The sequence below is a fragment of the Macrobrachium nipponense genome, chromosome 24 (assembly GCF_015104395.2).
Source record: "Macrobrachium nipponense isolate FS-2020 chromosome 24, ASM1510439v2, whole genome shotgun sequence".
NCBI classification, from domain to species: Eukaryota; Metazoa; Arthropoda; class Malacostraca; order Decapoda; family Palaemonidae; genus Macrobrachium; species Macrobrachium nipponense.
In genome coordinates, this window is record NC_061091.1 from 4,301,365 (window position 1) to 4,323,281 (window position 21,917).

General features: G+C 36.7%; 1 protein-coding gene across 1 annotated transcript in view; it reads right to left on the minus strand.

Annotated features, from left to right (window-relative positions):
* The window catches only part of LOC135205751 (A disintegrin and metalloproteinase with thrombospondin motifs adt-1-like), a 74,661-nt gene extending 55,698 nt beyond the window's left edge, over positions 1–18,963 (minus strand). Inside the window, exons 1-2 of the mRNA XM_064236866.1 lie at positions 18,876–18,963; positions 15,282–15,382 (exon numbers count right to left, since the gene is read on the minus strand). Coding sequence (XP_064092936.1) covers positions 15,282–15,382; positions 18,876–18,948 — 174 coding nt within the window. The 5' untranslated portion in view covers positions 18,949–18,963. The remainder of the gene's footprint in view (positions 1–15,281; positions 15,383–18,875) is intronic.
* Between the last annotated feature and the right edge of the window lie 2,954 nt (positions 18,964–21,917).

Consider the following 21,917-nt stretch of genomic DNA (forward strand, 5'->3'; position numbering starts at 1 on the left):
ACCCCAAGACACTCCATTGAAGATGGAAGTGCAATACCAACCGACTTAGCGTATAGATTATCGCAAGTCTAACATTACCTCATAGGGCGCCTTATCATACAAGGCACAAGCCCTAATATTGGTGGCCAGCGTACCAGAAGGACTCTACAACTTCTCCGAAGATAAAACAGAATAATAAATCATGAAGTCAACGACGACGAAAGCAGCAGATTCTTCAAGCAACCTAGTATCATCGTTAGTGAGCGACTTCAGAAAACAACAAGATTCGTCAAGCAACTTAGTATCATCGTTTAGTGAATAACTTCAAGAAACAAAACCGACGTGTCTTTTTCCTACGGCAACGCAAGCTTCGTCTCTCATTAGAATCATTCAAGAAAACATCGTTAGTGAGCGTTTCCGGCACTTCAAGAAACAAACCGAACGCGTCTGCAGCATCGGATCTTTCAAGGGCTCGAATCATCGAAATAACGCGCACGGGGGAAACTGAAGCAAAAAACCGGGTCATCCGCTAAATAGAGAAGGAGGACCAAGGCCGTGTGTCGTTATCGGAACACCGTGACTTCCCACAAAAGCAAGCTAAGTACAATTTTTTATTCATTTGGAGTAACTTTGAGTGTTTCCTTTGCAGGTCGAATTTCGTTATTCCTGTGGCTGAAGTTACGAGACATTCTTAATCTTACTTTTTTACAGAAATTATCTACATCATTGAGATTTCGCTACTGCGAGTTTTTTATCTTTGAGTGTCTGTTTCCAGAAGTTCTACTGAAATATCATAATCATATACTATGTTAATTTTATCATTTTGGGTGATTATTAATCCCTTACGTAACAAATCATATTAAACAGTGAATATGCGTTTACGCAGTGGACGTCTGTATTTATACAGATGCATGGATAGGGTCGTTAGGCACCGTAGTGATTAGAAAACACACAAAAACAAGTGGAACACCCGTACAAATCTAGATAAATTAGAGGTAACACTATTTCGGGTCATGACAATAAATGCTCCTTTGCAAAGTCCCGATCGCAGTTTTAGCCTTGAGTTTTTTGAGTTATATAAAATATCGAACCTCAATGACTCAACTTAACTTTTAAAATATGGCTGGATTGCAAGGAATAACATGTCTGTAAAAACTTTCATCAGGCTAAATGCGCTGACCAGGATCCCTCACTATTTCAAATTTTAGCAAAGAATGAAGTACAACAGTTAATATTGAATGCAGTAGTGATAACTTGTCTTATTAGTAATCGCTCATGTCCTAATAGTTTCGTCATTCATTGCTTTATACGTAACCAGCAACATAATGCTAAAAACACACAATACGTGTCGATGGTAATAAAGAGAAGGATCCTAATTATTACAAAAAGAAATAGAAACAGTAGCCCGTTTCAGAATCTAACAAGCAAACTCGGTGACTGTGTCACCTAGTCAAGCGGTCAAGGTCAGTCAAAGCTGCCGAAGTGTTCAAAGCATAGCAAATTCCACACAATAAGCGACTCTAGCAGAGTGGGGAAAAGCGATGTTGGTTCATACATGCCAATATCTTTTTGAATTAAAAAGGATTTTTCCTATGAAACACACGACCGTATAAAGTAATCAGAGCAGGTTTTCGTTTTTTTTTAATACGTAAGTTATTATAAGTAGTGGTGGATAAAGCCCAACTGTACGCGCCGTAAAAATTAGAATATCTTGTTTTATTCCTTTAGTACACGTAATATCCTGTATTTACGGACTCACCGTCTGTTGTTCGAACTTCCCTAATGAGAAGTCCGGATAAGCGAGCGTTTACAGATACCTCTATAGTTATAAAAAAACATTGATCTGTATCTAGTGTAATTGTAAGATTCATCTAGGGGTATACAAAATATTATCTTACATCCTGCAAAATAAGGCGTGTTTATCAAAGGGAAATCCTATAAACCTTCAAAACATATTAAAATCCGTTTGAACAAAAATGAGACAGTTATTCAAATAATAACTTATATAAAGGAACTATACATTTGTCTCATAAATCGCACATTGTTCAAATGACCCAACAGAATTCTCCACAACCGCAGTCGTAGTTTGCACGCAAATTCTCGAGAAGCATGCACCCTCGAATGTCTTAGTGCGTGTAAAAAGACTTTGCTGGGAAATGAAATTTTAATCCTTCCCGACACTCTGAAATATAACGATTTCCGCGAACAAAGCCCTAAAAGTATACATATCGTGGATACGGAAGTTATAAATATCGCATTTTTTATTGTTGCTAATTTTTAATCACGCCCAACCAGTCGTGGATGAATCTCTCTGATAATCTATCTAAAGTAATATCCGTAAAGTCATTCAAGCAGAGGATTCAGCAGAATTTTTTTTTTATCTTCTACCTGAATACCAGGAAGTTTCTCCACTAGCGAGTGATCTCTGGGAGAAAAACGGATGTCATTGAAAACAAAATACGGTCTAAGGACAAACATAAAGCTATATACGTACCTTCGTGTAGAACCCCAATGAAATTTCAAAATAGAGATAAATGACGAAGTTGAAAAATGTTAGTAATAGGAGTCATTAGGAAATCAAATAAGCCCATATAATTTTTCCCTCAAACGTCATGCCATAAAAGATCGGACTTGGCGTATCTGCGTAGATTTCTGACGCTTAAACAAGGAAACGACTCCCGATAGTTTCCAGTGCCATGTACCGACGACATCTTATCTCTGTTAGGTTAGAATAAATTTTTTTTTTTTTTTCACCAACTTGGACTTACTTAAAAGCTTTTACCAGATACCATTACCTAAGTGATTGTACCTCATACACAGTTTTCAGCACACTCAGGGGACATTATCAATTTTTACGTATGCCTCCGGCTTACGTTGCACCCCAATTACAATATAGTGTTTGGAGACTTTTCAGGGTCATAACCTACATGCCTATATGGATGATCTTGTAATCTTTTCTAAATACCTTAGAAGTACATTCACATAAACTAGAGCTAGTGCTACAGAGACAAAGACAAATAGTCTCAGAGTAAAATATATAAATGTGAGTTTTTAAAACCGAACATGTTTATCTAGGTTTTATGTGTCTAGTCAAGGTCTTAAAGTAGTCCATGGTCAGGTGCCGGCTATTCATAACTTTCCGGTACTTATTAACGTAAAAGGGGGATACAGCACTTTTGCGCTGTAGTGGGTATTACAATCGTATGCAAATATGTAACTCTTCAATCATGACAGCTCCTTTAACAGATCTTACGAAGAAGAGCGTAGATTGATTATGGTCTAAAAAGCATCAACAGGCGTTCGATATCTTAAAAGCGGAATAATGCAGCTTACCTAACTTAAAAATCCCTGATTTAAATAAGGAATTTTTTTTTCATTGCAACAGACGCCTCAGACCAAGGGGTAAGAGGGATACTACTTCAGCAATATGATAAACAGTTCTTTCCTATAGCTTTTTATTCACGTAAACTAAAGCCCTCTGAAAGTAAATATACAGTAATAGGCAAGGAAGGGCTAGGTATCTTTAACTCACTAGTACATTTTAAGTTCATAATCTATGGCTATCCTGATAAAGTCCTTACTGAACATGAGTCCTTTACCGAGTTTTTTCAAAGGCTTTAATCACAGTCCAAAAGGAACTCGGTGACAAATGATCATTCAGGTCTTTGGAGCCAAGATAAGATATCTATCTGGGAAAGCAATTATCATAGCTGACGCATTATCCCGCAATCCCGCACCATACTGCAAAGAACCATTAATTAGACTAAAAAATATAGAAATATCCGTGCTTATTGTTAAAACCGTATCTAAACAAGAAAATTCCTTAACCCAAGAGATCGCGAGCATTGAATATCTGGGTCGGAGCGCAGAACTGTTACAAACTGAACAAAGCAAGAGTCAACAGACATAACCAAAATAATAAACACTTCGAACAGAAACAGGGTCAGCGGCTAAGCAAAAAACAATAAACACTTCGAGCAGAAACCCTAAAGCAAAAGTATATTTAAAGTATGTGTATCAGAATAATGTAATCAAATGTAATATTATATGTAGGTCCGTGACGAGGAAAACCCGAAGAACACAGCAGATGACTAACGACCAGGTAGTAGTAATAATCTCTTTCATACCAATCGTCATAAACTGGTTGCATTCCGTCATCCAGGGTTCCCTACTATGTCACAGAAAGCCAAATCACTATTTTTACTGGCCTACAATGCTTACAAAAAATTTAAAAAGCACATAACTGATTGTAACACGTGTCATGAAAACAAGGGACACACTAAGACACCTGTCAGTTAAGGGCCTATCCTGTGCCAAATCAATCCTTGAAAGAATATACGTAGAATTATTAACCAGAATTAACGAGTCTGACAAGAGGGAATAAACACTTCTTAGTGTTAATAGTTCCTTGACACGTTATATAGAATGAATAGCACTAAAAACAAACACCGCAATTGAGTGCATTAGGAATATTTATGAGTGCTAAATCAGTAAACATGGAATTCAACACATGATAATGTGACTCGGGTGGTGTAAATCAATAATAATCTCCATAACGCGTTGTGTGAATTCCTATCCATTAAGAAAACCAATAATATATTCTATCACCCAGAGTCAATCGGTTTGGTAGAATAAGAGATAAATAAAAAAGTGACAATGTCTTACAAGTACAACTCGTGATATTGGATCCGAACTGGATTATAGCGGTTCTCGCGGTTTTAAATACCTTTATCATTCATATCTTGATACCGCAAGTAGCCTTATACGGTACGCAGCTGGAACACTCTTCCACATATTCAAGCCAACCATTAATTTATCAAATATATATATATATAATAAATAAATAAATATAAAAAAATAAAATAAAATATGGATACAAGTGGAGTCAATATAATACACTCCGTAAGAAGTCGGAAGGGTTACAAATTATAATAAAAAAGGAATCACGATAAAATCAATAAGCAAAACGTAACCATAGGTTATTAAATATCCAAATATATATGCGTAAAGATTTGAACTCTAACTTAATGCTTTAGTAATGACAAATAAGCTAAAAGTTCAAACACATATCCAAAACCTACTGACATATTGTCTGTCCCGGTGATTTATATTCGTAGTCAATGAAAAAAAAAAATAATAATAATAATAAATAAATAAATAAATAAAATAAAATAAAAGAGATTTTAAAGTCAGGAAGTCTAGAAGTGAAAATGTTATCTATGGAATAATCCTATATGAATCTTATACAGGGCTAATAATATATATAGAATTTGTATGGAAACCTTTTTCATCAGTTTGAATAAGGAATATTTAATTTAACATAATTACAAAGTTTATTTAGAAATTAGTTACATAGTGGGTTTTTTCGTTGCATCTCCTACCTATTAATAATGTTTTAAAAGTTAACCTCAGAGGATGCGCGCGAGAAAATTGAATATGAAACTTTTGTTAGGGCACATAGGATCAGATTTTATCACAACTTAATTTCAGTTAGCATAAAGAAATACAGAATCATGATGAATCTTCTCTTTGACTCTTATGTTGCCTGACAATCTTACAATTAGCTCCGTTTTCCACTTCTTTGTCTAGTAACTTACTACCAGTAATATCGAATTTTCTTTGAGATTCGTAATGATATCTATTTATTTTTTATAATTATGGATATTTTTACAAGTCATCATAGACCTGGATAGGTTCACTCATTGTTAATGCCATGGATAAAAAAGTTTGTACAGCGGACTCTTTTGAATTCCAAAATATCAGCGAATTCATGTGGGTTACGTCTGGTCTAAATGGCTCTCTCCCCTCCCCTGTATTTGGATGTCGTCTGAATTTACTTTGCCCTTGTGACAAGTATAATTTCACTTGCAGGCTGATTAATGGAACCTGTTACAGTATCCTGCAGTACGAGAGTTTCACATCGCAACTTCAAAAAATCGTTCGTCGCAGCGGACGACTACAGTCAAGTAACAACCGCCTACAATGTGAAAGGAATTTCATGGACTTCTTCGACCGACACCGTATCTCGTCGTTAATCTCGTTTTCATGCGGAATGCTCCAGCGACTGTCGGAAATCGACTACGAAAGGGACATACTTCCGACAATTACGACCCGAAGGATATTCAACTCTACTTTGCTAGCGAAGGACTCGTGCTGGGGATGTTTTTTTTATTCATCGCGAACGTAATCGTGTAGCTTAGGATGCAGAGAATAAGTATGAGCGCAAAATAGAACGTTGGACCCGCCCAGGCAAATTTTTCCCCTTGTTTTAACCCTGTGAAATAGGCCGTTTCATTGGGCTATAGGTAGTTGTCTGGAACTGTGTAATGGACGAAAATTTGTTCGAAAGCTAGTTAAATGTGAAGTAGTATAACCTCGGTCATGTATCCTATATATATAAAGTATCATGTATCCTATATATAAATGATCATAAATAACAGAATCGAAATATATTTTTTTTGCGGTGTACGCACTAGGAATCTATTATATAAATGATCATAAATAACGGAATCGAAATATATCTTTGCGTGTACGCAATAGGAATCTATTTAAAGTGCACATATATTAATCATAATTATATGAATCCATATACATATGTATAAAACATTCAGGTAGCCTATAATCAATCTGTTACCTTTCATCTTACCAATATCTGCAGTTATATATGAGTTAGTATATTGATTAATGAATCAGAAATCAACGAATCAATCAGCATAAACATTAATAATTTTATCAATTCATATATGAAATTTTTTATCAGTTAAAATATGATTTTTATCATGTTAATCTTCATTCTATGCAATTATCAGAGTACATTAGTATTTTCTGTAGCATATGTATCTTAATGAGATGAAGTGAAAAAACTGTATCATTATATATCACGTGATCACTATTATTTACCAATATCATTGTTTTATATTTTATTACTTGAATCAATTCATGTACACCATGAATTTTATTTTTAATTAACTAATATATATATATAGTATTCACATAGTGTCTGTATCACACTCCTATAAGTCAAATGCAAAGTAAAGTTTCAAGTTTAGTACCTAATATTCAGTAGTTGGTTTTGGTAGCTGACCGAGCTGAATGTAAGTGTTTACATAATAAATAATATTGGAATGTTAGTCCATATATATAAAAGATTGCTTGCAGGAATGTGATCAGACTAGAGACGCTAAAGATGACGTATACAATAAGTATGTAGGCTAAGTTGACATGCCGTCATCTGTGGTCATTCATTTGTTTTGAAACAGTCCAAGCTCCCTGCTTGAGACAACTACCCCGACCTATAATTCAAACGGCCTACGTGATCTGTAGCGTGTCTCATTTTGATTGTGTGTTCGTATGAAACTATGTCATTTGTATGTATGTTCATATGTTCGAACTACTGTCTGTTCCTTCATAACTTGTAACAGAGATGTAGAACAGGCAGCACAGAGTGATTCTATCGTCATTAGAAGACCTGTACCTCTTTACCTAAGCTTTATCATGTAGAGGAATAGGATTAGCCATCATCATTGGCAGAAGCGATCAAGCTATCGTTATTAGAAGACTTGTACAATCATATCTGATCTTCAGCATGTAAAACTTCAGAAGAATATATCTATTTTTATACTTCGTGTTTTCTACAAGAACCTCCTCACCGAACCATGAGTTTAACACATCGTCGTAATAACCAACAAGATAATACCGGACTTCGTAAGTGATCTACAAACCCCAAGACACTCCATTGAAGATGGAAGTGCAATACCAACCGACTTAGCGTATAGATTATCGCAAGTCTAACATTACCTCATAGGCGCCTTATCATACAAGGCACAAGCCCTAATATATATATATATATATATATATATATATATATATATATATATATATATAGAATTAATAAAAGTCGATATATATATATATATATATATATATATATATATATATATATATATATATATATATATATATATATATATATATATATATACTTTTATTTACCTATTAAGTATGTTGATGTAACTTTTGTGCACATACGAAAAACAACATAGAAATCTCATGAACTTTTACATAAGAAACTTTTGAGGACTGGAACCCATCAGACATGAAAAAAGTTAGTAGAACTGATCCATTAACGTTCACAACCGTTTTTATAGGAATATTACCCTAACTTTCGTATCACTTAACACCTAAACCTGAGGATTTTAACAAATAAATGCACTCGTGCGCAATGAGCAAGCCAGAACTGGCTATTTTACCCAAAGTTGTTTGAAGGATGGAAGGTTATCGTGACTTTTCTCTGTGACATTCTAGCTGGCCAAGACGACCTGCAGACTTGACTAAACCAGCAAAGCACAACATGTCCACCTTTAGATAGTCCCAGAAAAAACTCACCCACGCCAAACAAATCTTCAGGGAAATGGAAAAGGCAGGACTATGCCAAAACGACGCCAGCCTATGGGCACGATCCCCCCAACCCCCAACAGTCCACATGGTACGTTTAAAAGAAGCTGAACGAATCCAGCTAAAAAATTTCACAATAATCTTTCCTAGTGACCCCCGACCATTTCAACTCGGTATTTAGGTATCCTATCCACCCTTGCGGCATGTTTAGTACAATCCCGCAGGTGATTCCCATATACATAAAAGTGTATATATCATAAGAGAGAATGACCACCGGGAAATATGCTGATACCGGCGATATTAGGCCAATGGTTGGATAACTCAGCCAAGGTTGGTGGCAAATAGCAACGGAGATTAGGGTGAAAACCCTTTAAAAATGGTAGAGCACGTGAGTCTTACAATTGGACTTATTTGATCTTTCATGTCTGCTCAGCCCCAGTCCTCAAGAGTTTCTCATATGAAAGCACGTGAGATTTCTATGTTGTTTGTGAGTAACTGCATAAAAAGTTCCATCATGTTATATCGTAAACTCGGTGTAATGGAGGATGTTGATTGATCGGAAATCTGGAGCAACCTCCTCTTAAGGCGGTTCCTAAAATCTTCCCCCCCCCCCAGCCCCCCCCCCTTCCCCCCCACCACCACAACAGCTCGTTCTTCGTCTAAACAACAGACGTTCGTTTTCTTTTAAGTAACTATTTCTTCGTTTCATCTCCTTTCCTAGACGACCAACACCCGGAACTACTTACTATAGTTCTAATTAGTCTACTTGGTCCCGAGAAGTATTCTCGGTTCGTTTAACGTTTCTTGTACTTTGTAATTATTGTCATTTCTTCTCAAATACAAGTAATCTTAAGCTTCTATTCTTTAGATGTTGTTATCCCCCTCCCACCCACATCTCTCTCTCTCTCTCTCTCTCTCTCTCTCTCTCTCTCTCTCTTAAAACTATAGACAATGCCAACCTATGTCTTGCAAGAAGTCACCATCTTTATCACCATTTCCCGCAAAACTTGGAATAAAGGGCTGGAAAACCGACAATGTATCGGCAACGGGTTTGATCACACCGCATAATTAGTGTGAAGATAAATAAAAAAAAAAATAGATCGACTTAATTAAAAACTTGATGGAAGTCAAGTCGTCCAATACTGTGAAGAGCTGTTTGAAAATGGAAAGCAGAACTATACAACGCAAATACAACACATAAATCGTCACAAAGAAATACGGTAACCCTCTTTAAATTGAAATTAATGTTTCTAGAAGAGGGTTCCATTACTTCTATAACACCAGAATGGAACAAAAAGCGCCATTATGAATTGAAAGCTATGAGTTGAATGCTGATCAACCAAAACCATCGAAGAGAAAACGGTCACTTCTTGCCAGACGTATGATAACACTGCTTATTATATTATTAAGAAATGCTGTGTGAGACTGATTTGTTTTCAATATACAGTGTTTAATATGAATTATACAATGATGGTGAACTTGATGTTGCTAAAGCTGTCGTTTTCGCAAAAAAAAAGGAGGGGGGGGGGCGACTTAGTGAACCAGACAGGAGAGAATTTCATTCCTTCATCCAAGATGGACATCGGGACACCTACCTGAATATAGGTAATATACATACATGCATACATATAAATCAAACAGAGGAGATAAAGATTCCTTCATATGCACAATATGATTGTGTAAATGTTGTGTAATGTTCAATATTAACATAGAAAAGGCACGTACTCTGATTCTCACTGTCAGTTAATGCCCCAGCGTGAGGTCTGTGAGACCTCAGGAGCGGCTGCAGTAAGTATAATCATGGCTAACCGTTGCATCAGGTTACTAAGATTGTTAATGCACCCATCGTCTATAACGAGTATGAATGTGACTAACTACGAAATTGGGCAGGGGTTCGTTGCCCTGCCTGAACGATTTCTGCGGTTATCGGTCACGAACAAGTTCCTGACTTGCGACTTGTCTGTCAATCACAGGTCGTCCTAGGCAGGGTCAAAATATATAGGGTCTGCTCACGAGGCGGAACTAAATCCTATCCCCACCCCTTGTGAAACGTCATCAGTTACAAAAGGACCATATCTTTATGAAACTATATTTACGATAACATTTTCATATAACTATTTTTGCGATGGCGTTTTTTTATATAAATTTTCCTTTTATTGCATGTTGCCGTATACTACGTTAAAGTACGAAGAATTCTCTTTCAAATTATATATAGCACATTACAATTACGATTACTTTCAAACCCACAAGCGCGCACAGAAAATATTATCTACGCACACAAAAATGTGCAATTACTGCATCAGTCAACCTACATACATTCACGTTTCGTAACGTATCTAACTAAGGGATGATGATAGAAAGAAACTGAAAAATGGATTAGAAAGCTGATAAAATTTACAATATAATGCATAAATAAAATTGATAGGTGTTCTCAGAAATTTTCGAGGAATTCTAGGTCAAAGACGGACCAAAAGTTTTTAATTTTATGTAAATATTTACCACATTTTTCTTACATAGTTTTTCATCTTATTACGTTTTGCCATATACCATGTAAAAATACGAGGAATCCCCTTTCAATTGGTATATGACACACTACAATTACAATTATTTTCAAATCCATAATCGTGCACAGAAAATATTATCTACGCACGCAAAAATTATAAAAAAAAATTAAGCGTTCGTGAGAGATCTGAAATCTAGCCCCGCCCCTTGTGAAACGTCATCAGATACATCCAGCCAGACTGACGAATGACTTTTTGTACTTTTTTCGAAAATATTATAATCGTTTGAGGCATGCATAATTAATACCTTTATGTATACAGTTTGTGTTATATGTAAACTTGTGTGTTCGGAAGTATATTTATGTGATATGAAGTGCTAATGAGAAATTTGCTGGAAATGTGTTCCCTGTATCATTTTCTTCATCATTTATTCCTTTGATACCTTATATCGTATATGATGTAATTCTTATACTTTTGATATCGTTTTCTTTTTTGTGGCCAAGTCGTGAAAATCCAACTGCCATTTTTTACACTGCCTGTACCACATTTTCTTTGTATTTATTGCATAACAATAAGTATTCACAATAAGATTTGGAAAATTTAATTAAGCTTTCATTCTAACCTTTATCATAAAAAAAGTTGCTTTTCAAAGTGAGGTATGAACACAGTGACAGAACTAAATACATTTCTTAAGAATTATTTAAAATATTGATAATATTACTACCTGAAAGAGAGAGAGAGAGAGAGTTGTCATGTTAAAAGAAATGGACTTGAAGAGAATACAGCAAACCAGTATATAGGTAAGTAAATAAATAAGTAAAGAATAAACATATGAAGAAAGCTGGAGTAGCTGTGTGTTCAAACTGGTATATTTTGTGCAATAAAACAAGGTTTGGTGACTAAATGAGAGAATGGGTATTAAAAAAAATCAAACATGTGACCTCTACAGATTTTATCATCAAGATTTTATGAAAAACACCACGCGACATGGATTATATGTATAAAAACTAAGGGTTCTTTAAGTAATTCAGTGGAGAAACGCTGGTGTTTTACTCTTGTGACGTCACAGTATTAGCTCTGCCCCCACTGCCGAGTTGAGCAGACCCTGTATACTTTGAATGGTTAATAAAAAACATCAAGCATGTTACCTCTTTACAGGTTTTATCAGATTTTATCACAAAAAACCATGCGATATGGATTAAATGTATAAAAACTAAAGCTTCTTTAAATAATTCAATGGAGAAGCACGAGTAGTGTTACTCTTCTGACGTCACAGTATTAGCTCCGCCCCCACTGCCGAGTTGAGCAGACCCTATTACTTTGACTCTGGGCGGGTCTTCGTTGTCCTGCCTGAACGATCTCTGCGGTTAACACCTGCCTGAACGATCTCTGCGGTTATCTGTCACGAACAGGTTGCTGATTTGCGACTTGTCTGTCAATCACAGGTCGTCCAATGTGTGTTCGTCTATCAAATACCTTCAGGATCTCAGCAACCATTGATGTTTATTACAGTTTCCGTTATTGTGCAATATTCTGCGCTGCCCAATATAGTTGAAAGTGTAGGATAGTATTGAATAATGACAATATATTGACGACATCAGAGTTTTTTCCTACGTTATTGTGCAATATTCTGCTTTGCACAATATGATTGTGAGCGTAGGGATAGTGTTGACTAACGACACAATATGTTAACGACATCAAAGAGGTTTCCCCTACGTTATCGCGCAATATTCTGCTTTGAACGATATTATTCAAAGTGTAGGGATACTATTGAATAATGACACAATATACTGACATATAGAGTCTGATATTTTATTGCACAAGACGAATATATTTAGTAGTGTGAAGGTAAAATTGCGTAATATCTTTCCAGTGTGCTTCCTGTCCTCCTCATACTATCAACAAGTCTGGCAAGAAGGATGATCGACGATTCCTACTGGAATTCATTACAGTTGTATGAATTCCAGTAGGAATTTACCAGTAGTTACTGCGGCAGGTTACAAGTCAAGAATACGGTGACAGACAAAAGAAAGACAGCGCATTATCAGGTCTAGCTGAAAAAGTATAATGAAAAATGATGCTACGAGAAATGACGTATGAGTGAGAATTAATTCTGCGTCTGTTCACTTACTCGGGGAGTAAACCTTACTTTGTTGATGTTCTTGTTGGGGGGATAGGAAAGGGTCTGAAAAAAGGTGTTTCGCGTTGATTAAAAGGTACACGAATTTTAAGATAGGATATGTATGATTAATTTATTAGAATGAAAAAAAAAAAATAATGCATGTTAAATACCACAGAAAATTAATTTGTAATAAAATGTAACTTTTTAACTTTTTTCTTGCCTTCTTCGTTGGTGAAAGAATAGGCTAATTTTCCGTAGAATTTAGCACGTTTGATCTCCTGAATTTAGAGGATATATTTCTGTTCAATTATTCTGTTTCCACTTATAACTGAGAGTATAAAAACGTAACTGAACAAAATATACAGAGAGCGGCTGTCAGTCATCAACAAACCTTAAATTTGAACAGACTAAAAGTTCCAGTTTTCTTCCACAGCAATACAAAGGACCAAATGTTAATGAATATCAGAATTAATCCAGTGTCCTATGATGAAGACGCTTGATTTATCCTACATTTTGATAACATGAGCACTTAACAGTAGCTTCGTTTATGATCTAATGAAATTGTATTGTCCAAAAATATGCGTACTACTTCCAATATTGCATTAAAAGTTATACTACAGATTAATTACTCTGTGCTGAATTTTCATGGCGTGAAAAGAAAATATTCATCAAAATTTTGTCCGTTAATGAAGTTGTTCTAGTTGAATTTAAGGCATTGAAGAAGTGTTACTGTGACAGGCTACAGTAGATTCACATCACCCGTGCATCTGATGTCTAGGCCAGTCCCTTACGACGCTCCTGATTGGCTGTTGATCAGCCAATCACAGGGCTGGAAACTCTCAGTCTCTCTCGAAACTTCACATAGGTATTACGTGTGTTCCACCTTTTCTGAGGGAAGACGTATCCCTCAGGAGAGGTATAACATACATCATGCCTATGTGAACTCGAGAGAGAGACTGAGAGTTTCCGGCCCCTTCCCTCAGGAGAGGTGGAACATACATCCTGCCTATTTGAACACTCTCGAGAGACTGAGCGTTTCCAGCCCTGTGATTGGCTTATCAACAGCTAATCAGGAGCGTCGTAAGGGACTGGCCTAGGCATGAGATGCACGGGTGATGTGAATCTACTATAGGATATAGTTGCACCCCACAAAACTGAAGGAAAGGATTGCCATGGTAATCGCTTTATAGCAAAGAATGATAAAGAAAGGAAAACGCATCTCCTTCGAGAAGTTCTGCAGCAAGGAGGCATTCGTGCACGCGTTGGAGGCGCCTGTTCTCATGATTATTCTAGAATCCCCCGGTGGGATATGGAACTCAACAGGTGCTGACATGTCGTGAGGAACGCAGCGGATTATGATGCAACATTTCGTCTAGATCCTTCTAAAAGTTCCTGTGACGTTCGCTGTTATGCTCCGCTCCCTTCAGCCCCACCCCAGTTTGCCGTATATATATACTGTATATATATATATATATATATATATATTATATATATATATATATATATATATATATATGCCCTGAGGGATCAGATAGATCAGAGCAGAGATCATCAGTGAGAGACCAGCAGAGAGCAACAGAGATTATCAGTGAGAGATCATCAGAGAGAGACAAGAGAAGATGGAACAGACGAAGGATAAGAGTAGAAGGCGCTCGAGAAAGTGGTCCGAGTCGAGTCAAGTCGTCCATATCCGGAAATGGAGATATTCCGACGTAGAGCAAGCCTTCAGAGTAGAAACGTCCTACAAGTTGGTTTTGAGGAGTAACCTGTCCTTCGAGTATCAAGAATAGATTTTGTTTTCTGCAATACGGAGTCAAGAAGACGTCTGAAGTTACAGTTCTCCTTTTGTGAAGACTCCGCTTCGGGCATTGATTTCCGACAGCTGCAAAACTGATTGATTTGCAAGTATTTTCATTAGCTCACTGTTTCCCGAGTTCACGCAGCGTAAGATTTTACTTTTATTATGTAAATAGGAGAAATTATTCTGCATTTATCTTTGTTAGTAAGCTTTTAAATAAACATTTGTTCTGTTTGTGTATCTTTCTATATTCGTATCCCCAGTTTCAACTGTTGGTGTTGAATTCTTTTTGTTTATTTTGATATCGAACTTGTAGCGGACCTCTCGGGTTTCGTAACAAGGATGAATGAAGACAATGAGGACCCTACGAGCTCATCACGTTTATACAAATATGTACTTTTACTCTCTCTCTCTCTCTCTCTCTCTCTCTCTCTCTCTCTCTCTCTCTAGATCGACTTAACAAAAATAGACCAAAAAGACAACTCACGGGAGCAGCTGGAGAAGCGGTTCCTTGTCTAACAAAGCTTCCGGTGACGAAGAGAAAGATGACAGCTACGAAACTTTCCATGATTGTCGTCCTACAAAGACCTGAAATAGAAAAATGATACTGATGTACTTTTTAAAAAAATATCGAGGTTCACATTCATCATCTCGACCAAAAATAAGTCTAATGGTCACAGTACGAAGCAGTGAAAGTTACTTTGTAATAACCGAATGTTTGTTTCAGCCTAAAATGATTAGCGAAAAATGAAGCCTCTATGCGATCAAATGCCCACGGCCCCGAAGTCAGATAGAACATCCTGATTGAACTGAGAGGCGTAAACAGGAGGAAAACTTTAAAACAGTTGCAGAGTGAATCAACTGTTAGGAGAGGGTGGAAAGTAAGGTGGAAGAAAGAGAATATGAAAGGAGGTACAGCAGAAGGAACTAAAGGGGTTGCAGTTATAGGGGCCGAAAGGCGCGGCTGCATAGAGGCTTAAGTAATAAAATGCCTTGCTCTAATGGCGCTATTTACCAACCTACGGGGAATAGAACATTCAACGCGATGGAGAGAGAGAGAGAGAGAGATGACTTTGAGATAAACAATCACGCACAAATATGAAACCGGCGATGTTGCACGAGGAGGATGTGTTAAGACCACATTCTCTCTCTCTCTCTCTCTCTTCTCTCTCTCTCTCTCTTCTTTCCGCTTAGCCGATGAATTTCTGACCCAGTCGGGCATTTGCGGGCGCCCGCATGTACTACATTAATGTCGAGCATTCTGCTAAATATTATTATTATTATTATTATTATTATTATTATTATTATTATTATTATTATTATTATTATTATTATATGAAAATTAAAAACCACAATATTAAAGCCAGAGGTTCCTTGGTTATATATTATTATTATTATTATTATTATTATTATTATTATTATTATTATTATTATTATAAGAGATTAACAAACTTTTGGATACCTGTTATGTAATAAAAATCCACACTTACATAGTATACTGTATTAGTATGTAAATAACTTACACTTTTTATTTAGCAAACCCATACAATTTACAATATAACTGTGGATTATTACATTATTATTATTATTATTATTCTATCTTCCAATCCCGTAGGGTGTTAGTGCCGTCAGTGAACCTCGCGCGGTGCACTGTAGGCATTACTCGAGGTTTTATGCAGCGTCCCTTCGGCCCCTAGCTGCAACCCCTTTCGTTCCTTTTACTGTACCTCCTTCCATCTTTTCTTTCCCCCATCTTACTTTCCACACTCTCATATAACAGTTGATTCGTAGTGCAACTGTTTTGAGGTTTTCCTCCCGTTACAACTTTCAAACCTTTTCTACTGTCACTTTCCGTTTCAGCGCTGAATGACCTCATAGGTCCCAGTGCTTGACCATTGACCTGAATTCCACATTCAATTCAAATCTATCGTCCAAATCGCTCAAAAGAGCAATGATATTTACAAAATGCCACAGAGTTCGGGAAGTCCCGTAGCAGACGATCAATTATATAGTAGCTGGCAACTCTGGGCCGAAGATACGGGACGCAGGTGCTATAATAACTGGGCGATTTTGTCAATGGGGGTAGGAATTAGTCATGACCGGCAAGTTGCATCGTCACGTTCGTTACCAGGTGATGGTAACTTTGGGTTGCCAGGTAACGATGGAAGCGGCCGCTAATGAGCGAGGTAACGATATATATACTATATATATATATATATATATATATATATATATATATATATATATATATTTATTATATGTATATATATATATAGTATGTATGTATAGCTATATGTATATATATATATATATATATATATATATATATTATATATATATATATATGTATAGCTATATATATATATATATATATATATATATATATATATATATATATATATATATATATATAGCTATATATATATATATATATATATATATATATATATATATATATATATATATATATATAGCTATGTATATATATAGCTATACAATAGATATATATATATATATATATATATATACCATATATATATATATATATATATATATAGCTATGTATATACATATCTATATAGATATAATATATAATATAATATAGGTTAGTATATTAGTTCCTATTATATATATATATCAATATATAAGAGTGCATATATATAGCTACTATAGATAGATATGATTTATATATATATATATCAAATATATATTCTTATAATCATATAAAACCCTACACACACACACACACACATATACATATATATATATATATATATATATATATATATATATATAACCATCTAATCACAATTATCGTTACCAATGGTAACGAATATATGATTTCTGATTACTCAACCGTTACCAAAGGGCTAACGGGTAAGGTAACTTTATCGTTACCTCGCTAATTCCTACCCCCATACGATTAGAGCGGGTCTGATCTCGCCGGCATCGGCAGCATACACCCCCCCCCCCCCCCCCCCCCCCCCCACCCCCCCCCCCCCCCCGCTAACAACCCCCCATTATCAGAATCGCTCAATTAGCATCACTCGCCGTTTACCGATATTTTCGACGATGAGTATTAGCAATTGCATCGTCGCATTTACGTCACGTATCTTCGCCCGAGTTGCAAGATTGCTATATAATTGATCGTCTCTTCCGAGAGTTTCTCTGCTCTGCTAAATTTGTCAAATGCTATATATTGCTCTGTTAAGTGATTTCGACGATAGTTTTGAACTGAGTTTAGTATTCAGGCCGGAAGGAATCATCAAGGCTCATTGCAGAGAAGCATTAATAGTTTGCCTAAACATGGCAAAGAATCTCTCTCTCTCTCTCTCTCTCTCTCTCTCTCTCTCTCTCTCTCTCTCTCTCTCTCTCTCTCTCTCTGGGACTATCTCAGGAATCATGTTTCTCACACATGTCACGAATGGGCATGAAAAGAACACTCCATTTTAGCACATTTTAAAAGTTAATGGCATTCTACGCTTCTCCACGTGAATATAGGAATTATATTACATCACTAGGGGGGGTGGGCATCAGGATTTGAGAGGAGATTAGGTGTGGCATGGCCAAAAAAGAAAAAAACGAAGTTCATGAGAAACAGCTGACGTACCATGACTACTTTTCTCTCAGGCACCGTACTATACCAGAGTGATATTTCACCTTGCATTGTTGCTCACGTAAAGTCAATATTCGTCTATTTGTTAGATTTTCATGAACGATTTTTACGTAGATATCACTAAACGGGTATTTTTCGCATTTATCACATATATAGGTCTAGTACTGACATAGGTCTAGTACTACATACAAACATTTCAACATTACGAATAATAATAATAACACATATAGACCTAGTGCTGATAGAGGCCTAGTACTACTACATACAAACATTTTAACATTACGAATAATAATTATACATATAGGCCTAGTGCTGATATAGGCTTAGTACTACATACAAGCATTTTAACATTACGAATAATAATAATAATAATAATAATAACACATTTGCTGGTATGGGTCTAGTACTACATTCAAACATTTTAGCATTACGAATATAATAATAATAACAATAATAACCACTCACAAAATCTCACAAGACACAAGTCACTGCGCCTATCTCTAACCAAGGGAACCCCGATACTAGGCCTACAAATCATAAATGTCACCAACACCTTGACGACGACACTAGGCCTAGAAACAATTACGCCGCCGCTAAATGATGCCACCAATCGCCCTCTTTCCCCATTAAAAAAAACACCTGCTTCTGTCGGACAACAAAAGACCCCGTTTCGGACTTAATAGGTCAGCTGTCATTCGTGTCCTACATTTATGTGGTGAGCAATTTATATGCATGTGTATATATACTCTCTCTCTCTCTTTCGCTAAATTTATTGATTTTTCCTTTTTTTAAGAATTTACACGAAATAAAAGGAAGAGAACCCGGGGTGCTTTCTAAGTTGATGAGAGATGGTTTTGGATGCCCAAAACTACCACTTGGTGACATTTAGGAATCCTTCTGTCGCCAGATCCTGGCAGGACGAGAGGAACAACAACACCATTCGCGCATGCGCCGAAATCCATATAGTCTCCAGGAACGATCTGCGTGATGCTTCCAATCGTCTTGAAAGCCTTCAAGAGAGAGCAAGTGTCATTTGAAAAGCCGGGTAAGAGAAAGCAAAAAGAGTATGGTGACCCAGAGGCCGCTTCCTCGGAGGAAGGTATAGGTATCCTGCCAGGCTGGGGAAGCATACCTGGTGAGATCCTTAGGGAGGCCAGTTCTGTGAGGGCACCATTGAAGCGGAATGTCCTCTCCAGAAGTGGAAGGCAGGATTCATTTAAAAATCTGATGAGAAAATCATTGGAACTTGATTTTCCATCAACAGAAGACTCTCTATTACTCTATTTCTGCTTTCCAGATGATTATAACATATTTCAAAATTTTTGCGTTGTACTCTGCATCGCTAAGTTTGTATCAGAATTCTCCCATGCCAAGAATTCATTCAGTCGAAAGTGTCTTTCGTAATATTGTTCGGTGCCCAACCTTGGGCACTTACGAAATCGTTTCTTCTCAGAGTTCACTGATGAAGATGGTAATCATCGTCTTTCCTGAGTTCTGGGAGAGGATATTTTGAAGTTCGTGGAGGAAGCTGGTTTTTCTGAAAATTTATTTCTACCATTTTAAACAATTTATTGGAAATTCTATGTTGAGGGAATAAACCCAGTTCGTGACAGGCAGTCGCGTTTAATTCAAACCACATTGGAAATGACTGCAAAACAAAAAGAAAAAATTAAAAGAAACAACAATGAACCAAAAGTGAAAATAATTTTCTTCTGCTGTTATAAAAATAAAGCAAATGACGTTTCTATTTATTTACCGAAAATCGTCAACAGAGAGGACATTATTCCAAGAGTCAATACGGCAAGGCCGAGAGTAAATGGTAGCGCTGGTGTTTCCATAATCACTTTAACAGCTTCCGTTTTCCTAGTTTTGTTTGAATGTCAAGAGCAAACAGGGACGGAAAACAAGTATCCCGGTAAACACCTCTCTTTAGGCTATGCACACACACACGTGGATTGTGATGTGACGTCACCAAATACCGTGTTGACAACTGGCCAATACACACACATGGCTCCGTCGATACGTATTATGTCTCTAAGGTCGAGTTGTGGCCTCTCTCTCTCTCTCTCTCTCTCTCTCTCTCTCTTAGTTCCTCGTTGGACGAGCGGTTCACGCGCTCGCCTACCGATTCGGTAGCCTCGAGTTCGATTCCCCGCTCTGCCAACAAGGAATCTGTTTCTGGTGATTAGAAATTCATTTCTCGATATAATGTGGTTCGGATCCCACAATAAGCCCTAGGAAAGCTGTTAATCACCTCAGTGGTCTGGTTAAACTAAGCTATACTTTTCGACCTTCTCTCGTATGACATGTAGAAAAAGAATATGAACGGAGGTACAGTAAAATGAAATGAGAGGTTGCAGTTAGGGGCCGAAGGGCCCTGCTGCAAAGACCCGAAAGTAATGCCTACGGTGTACCACGTGAGGTGCACTGACAGCAATAACCCTCCTACGGGAAGCTATGGGTACTTAGAGCATTTTGCATAGGATTCCATATGGAGATGCAAAGCTAGCATAGCGTAAAATATCATGGATGCATAAACGTTTTGCATAGCAGTTTGCTTGACATTTTATGGGGTAATGATCCCACTCTCTCTCTCTCTCTCTCTCTCTCTCTCTCTTCTCTCTCTCTCTTTATCTCTCTCTCTCGTAAGTCCTCACCATCGTGAAAATTGCAAACCAGGCTATCGTTAGGATCATCAAGATACTAAAAGCATGCTGTAATTCTTATTGGAGTATCTGAGAGAGAAGAGAGAGAGAGAGAGAGAGAGAGAGAGAGAGAGTCCGCTCGCGTCGTCCAAAACTGGATTCTTCGACGGCGAACTTTTTCCCAAGAGACGGAATTTCCTCAAAAGGTAGATTTGGCCTCTTGCCTCAAATCAAGTTCCCTCATCGAAGCCGGTTCAAAGTCCGTGCGTGTTCGTGCTCTCTGGTACTATTGGTTTGGCAACATGAAATGTTCTCATTCATATCCGTCTCTCTCTCTCTCTCTCTCTCTCTCTCTCTCTCTCTCTCTTTCATATTCCTTATCTCGTATTTACATTTTTCTTCGCCAAATCTCTCTCTCTCTCTCTCTCTCTCTCTCTCTCTCTCTCTCTCTCTCTGACATCTGCTATCATAGAAAAACTGCCTCTAATCGCCAACAGCTATAGGCCTAATTCTACAATGTATATATATATTAATATATATTATATAATTAATTAAATATATTATTATATATATATATATATATATATATATATCTATATATATTATAAGATATAATATTAGATATATATATATATATATATAAGTACACCATTTATTCTTAGCCAAACCTTAGTATTATACACTGTCTGGTCATAGCCGCATCTTCCTTAACACCAAGAGCAAAAAACAAAAACAAAAAAAATCTTCCCTATAAGTTCCCATAACTCAAAGGTCACAGGGAGAACTGTGGTCGCGATGTGACAGAAATAAATAATAATAAAAAAAACTACATGACCGTTTCCGATTACCTCAACACCAAAAC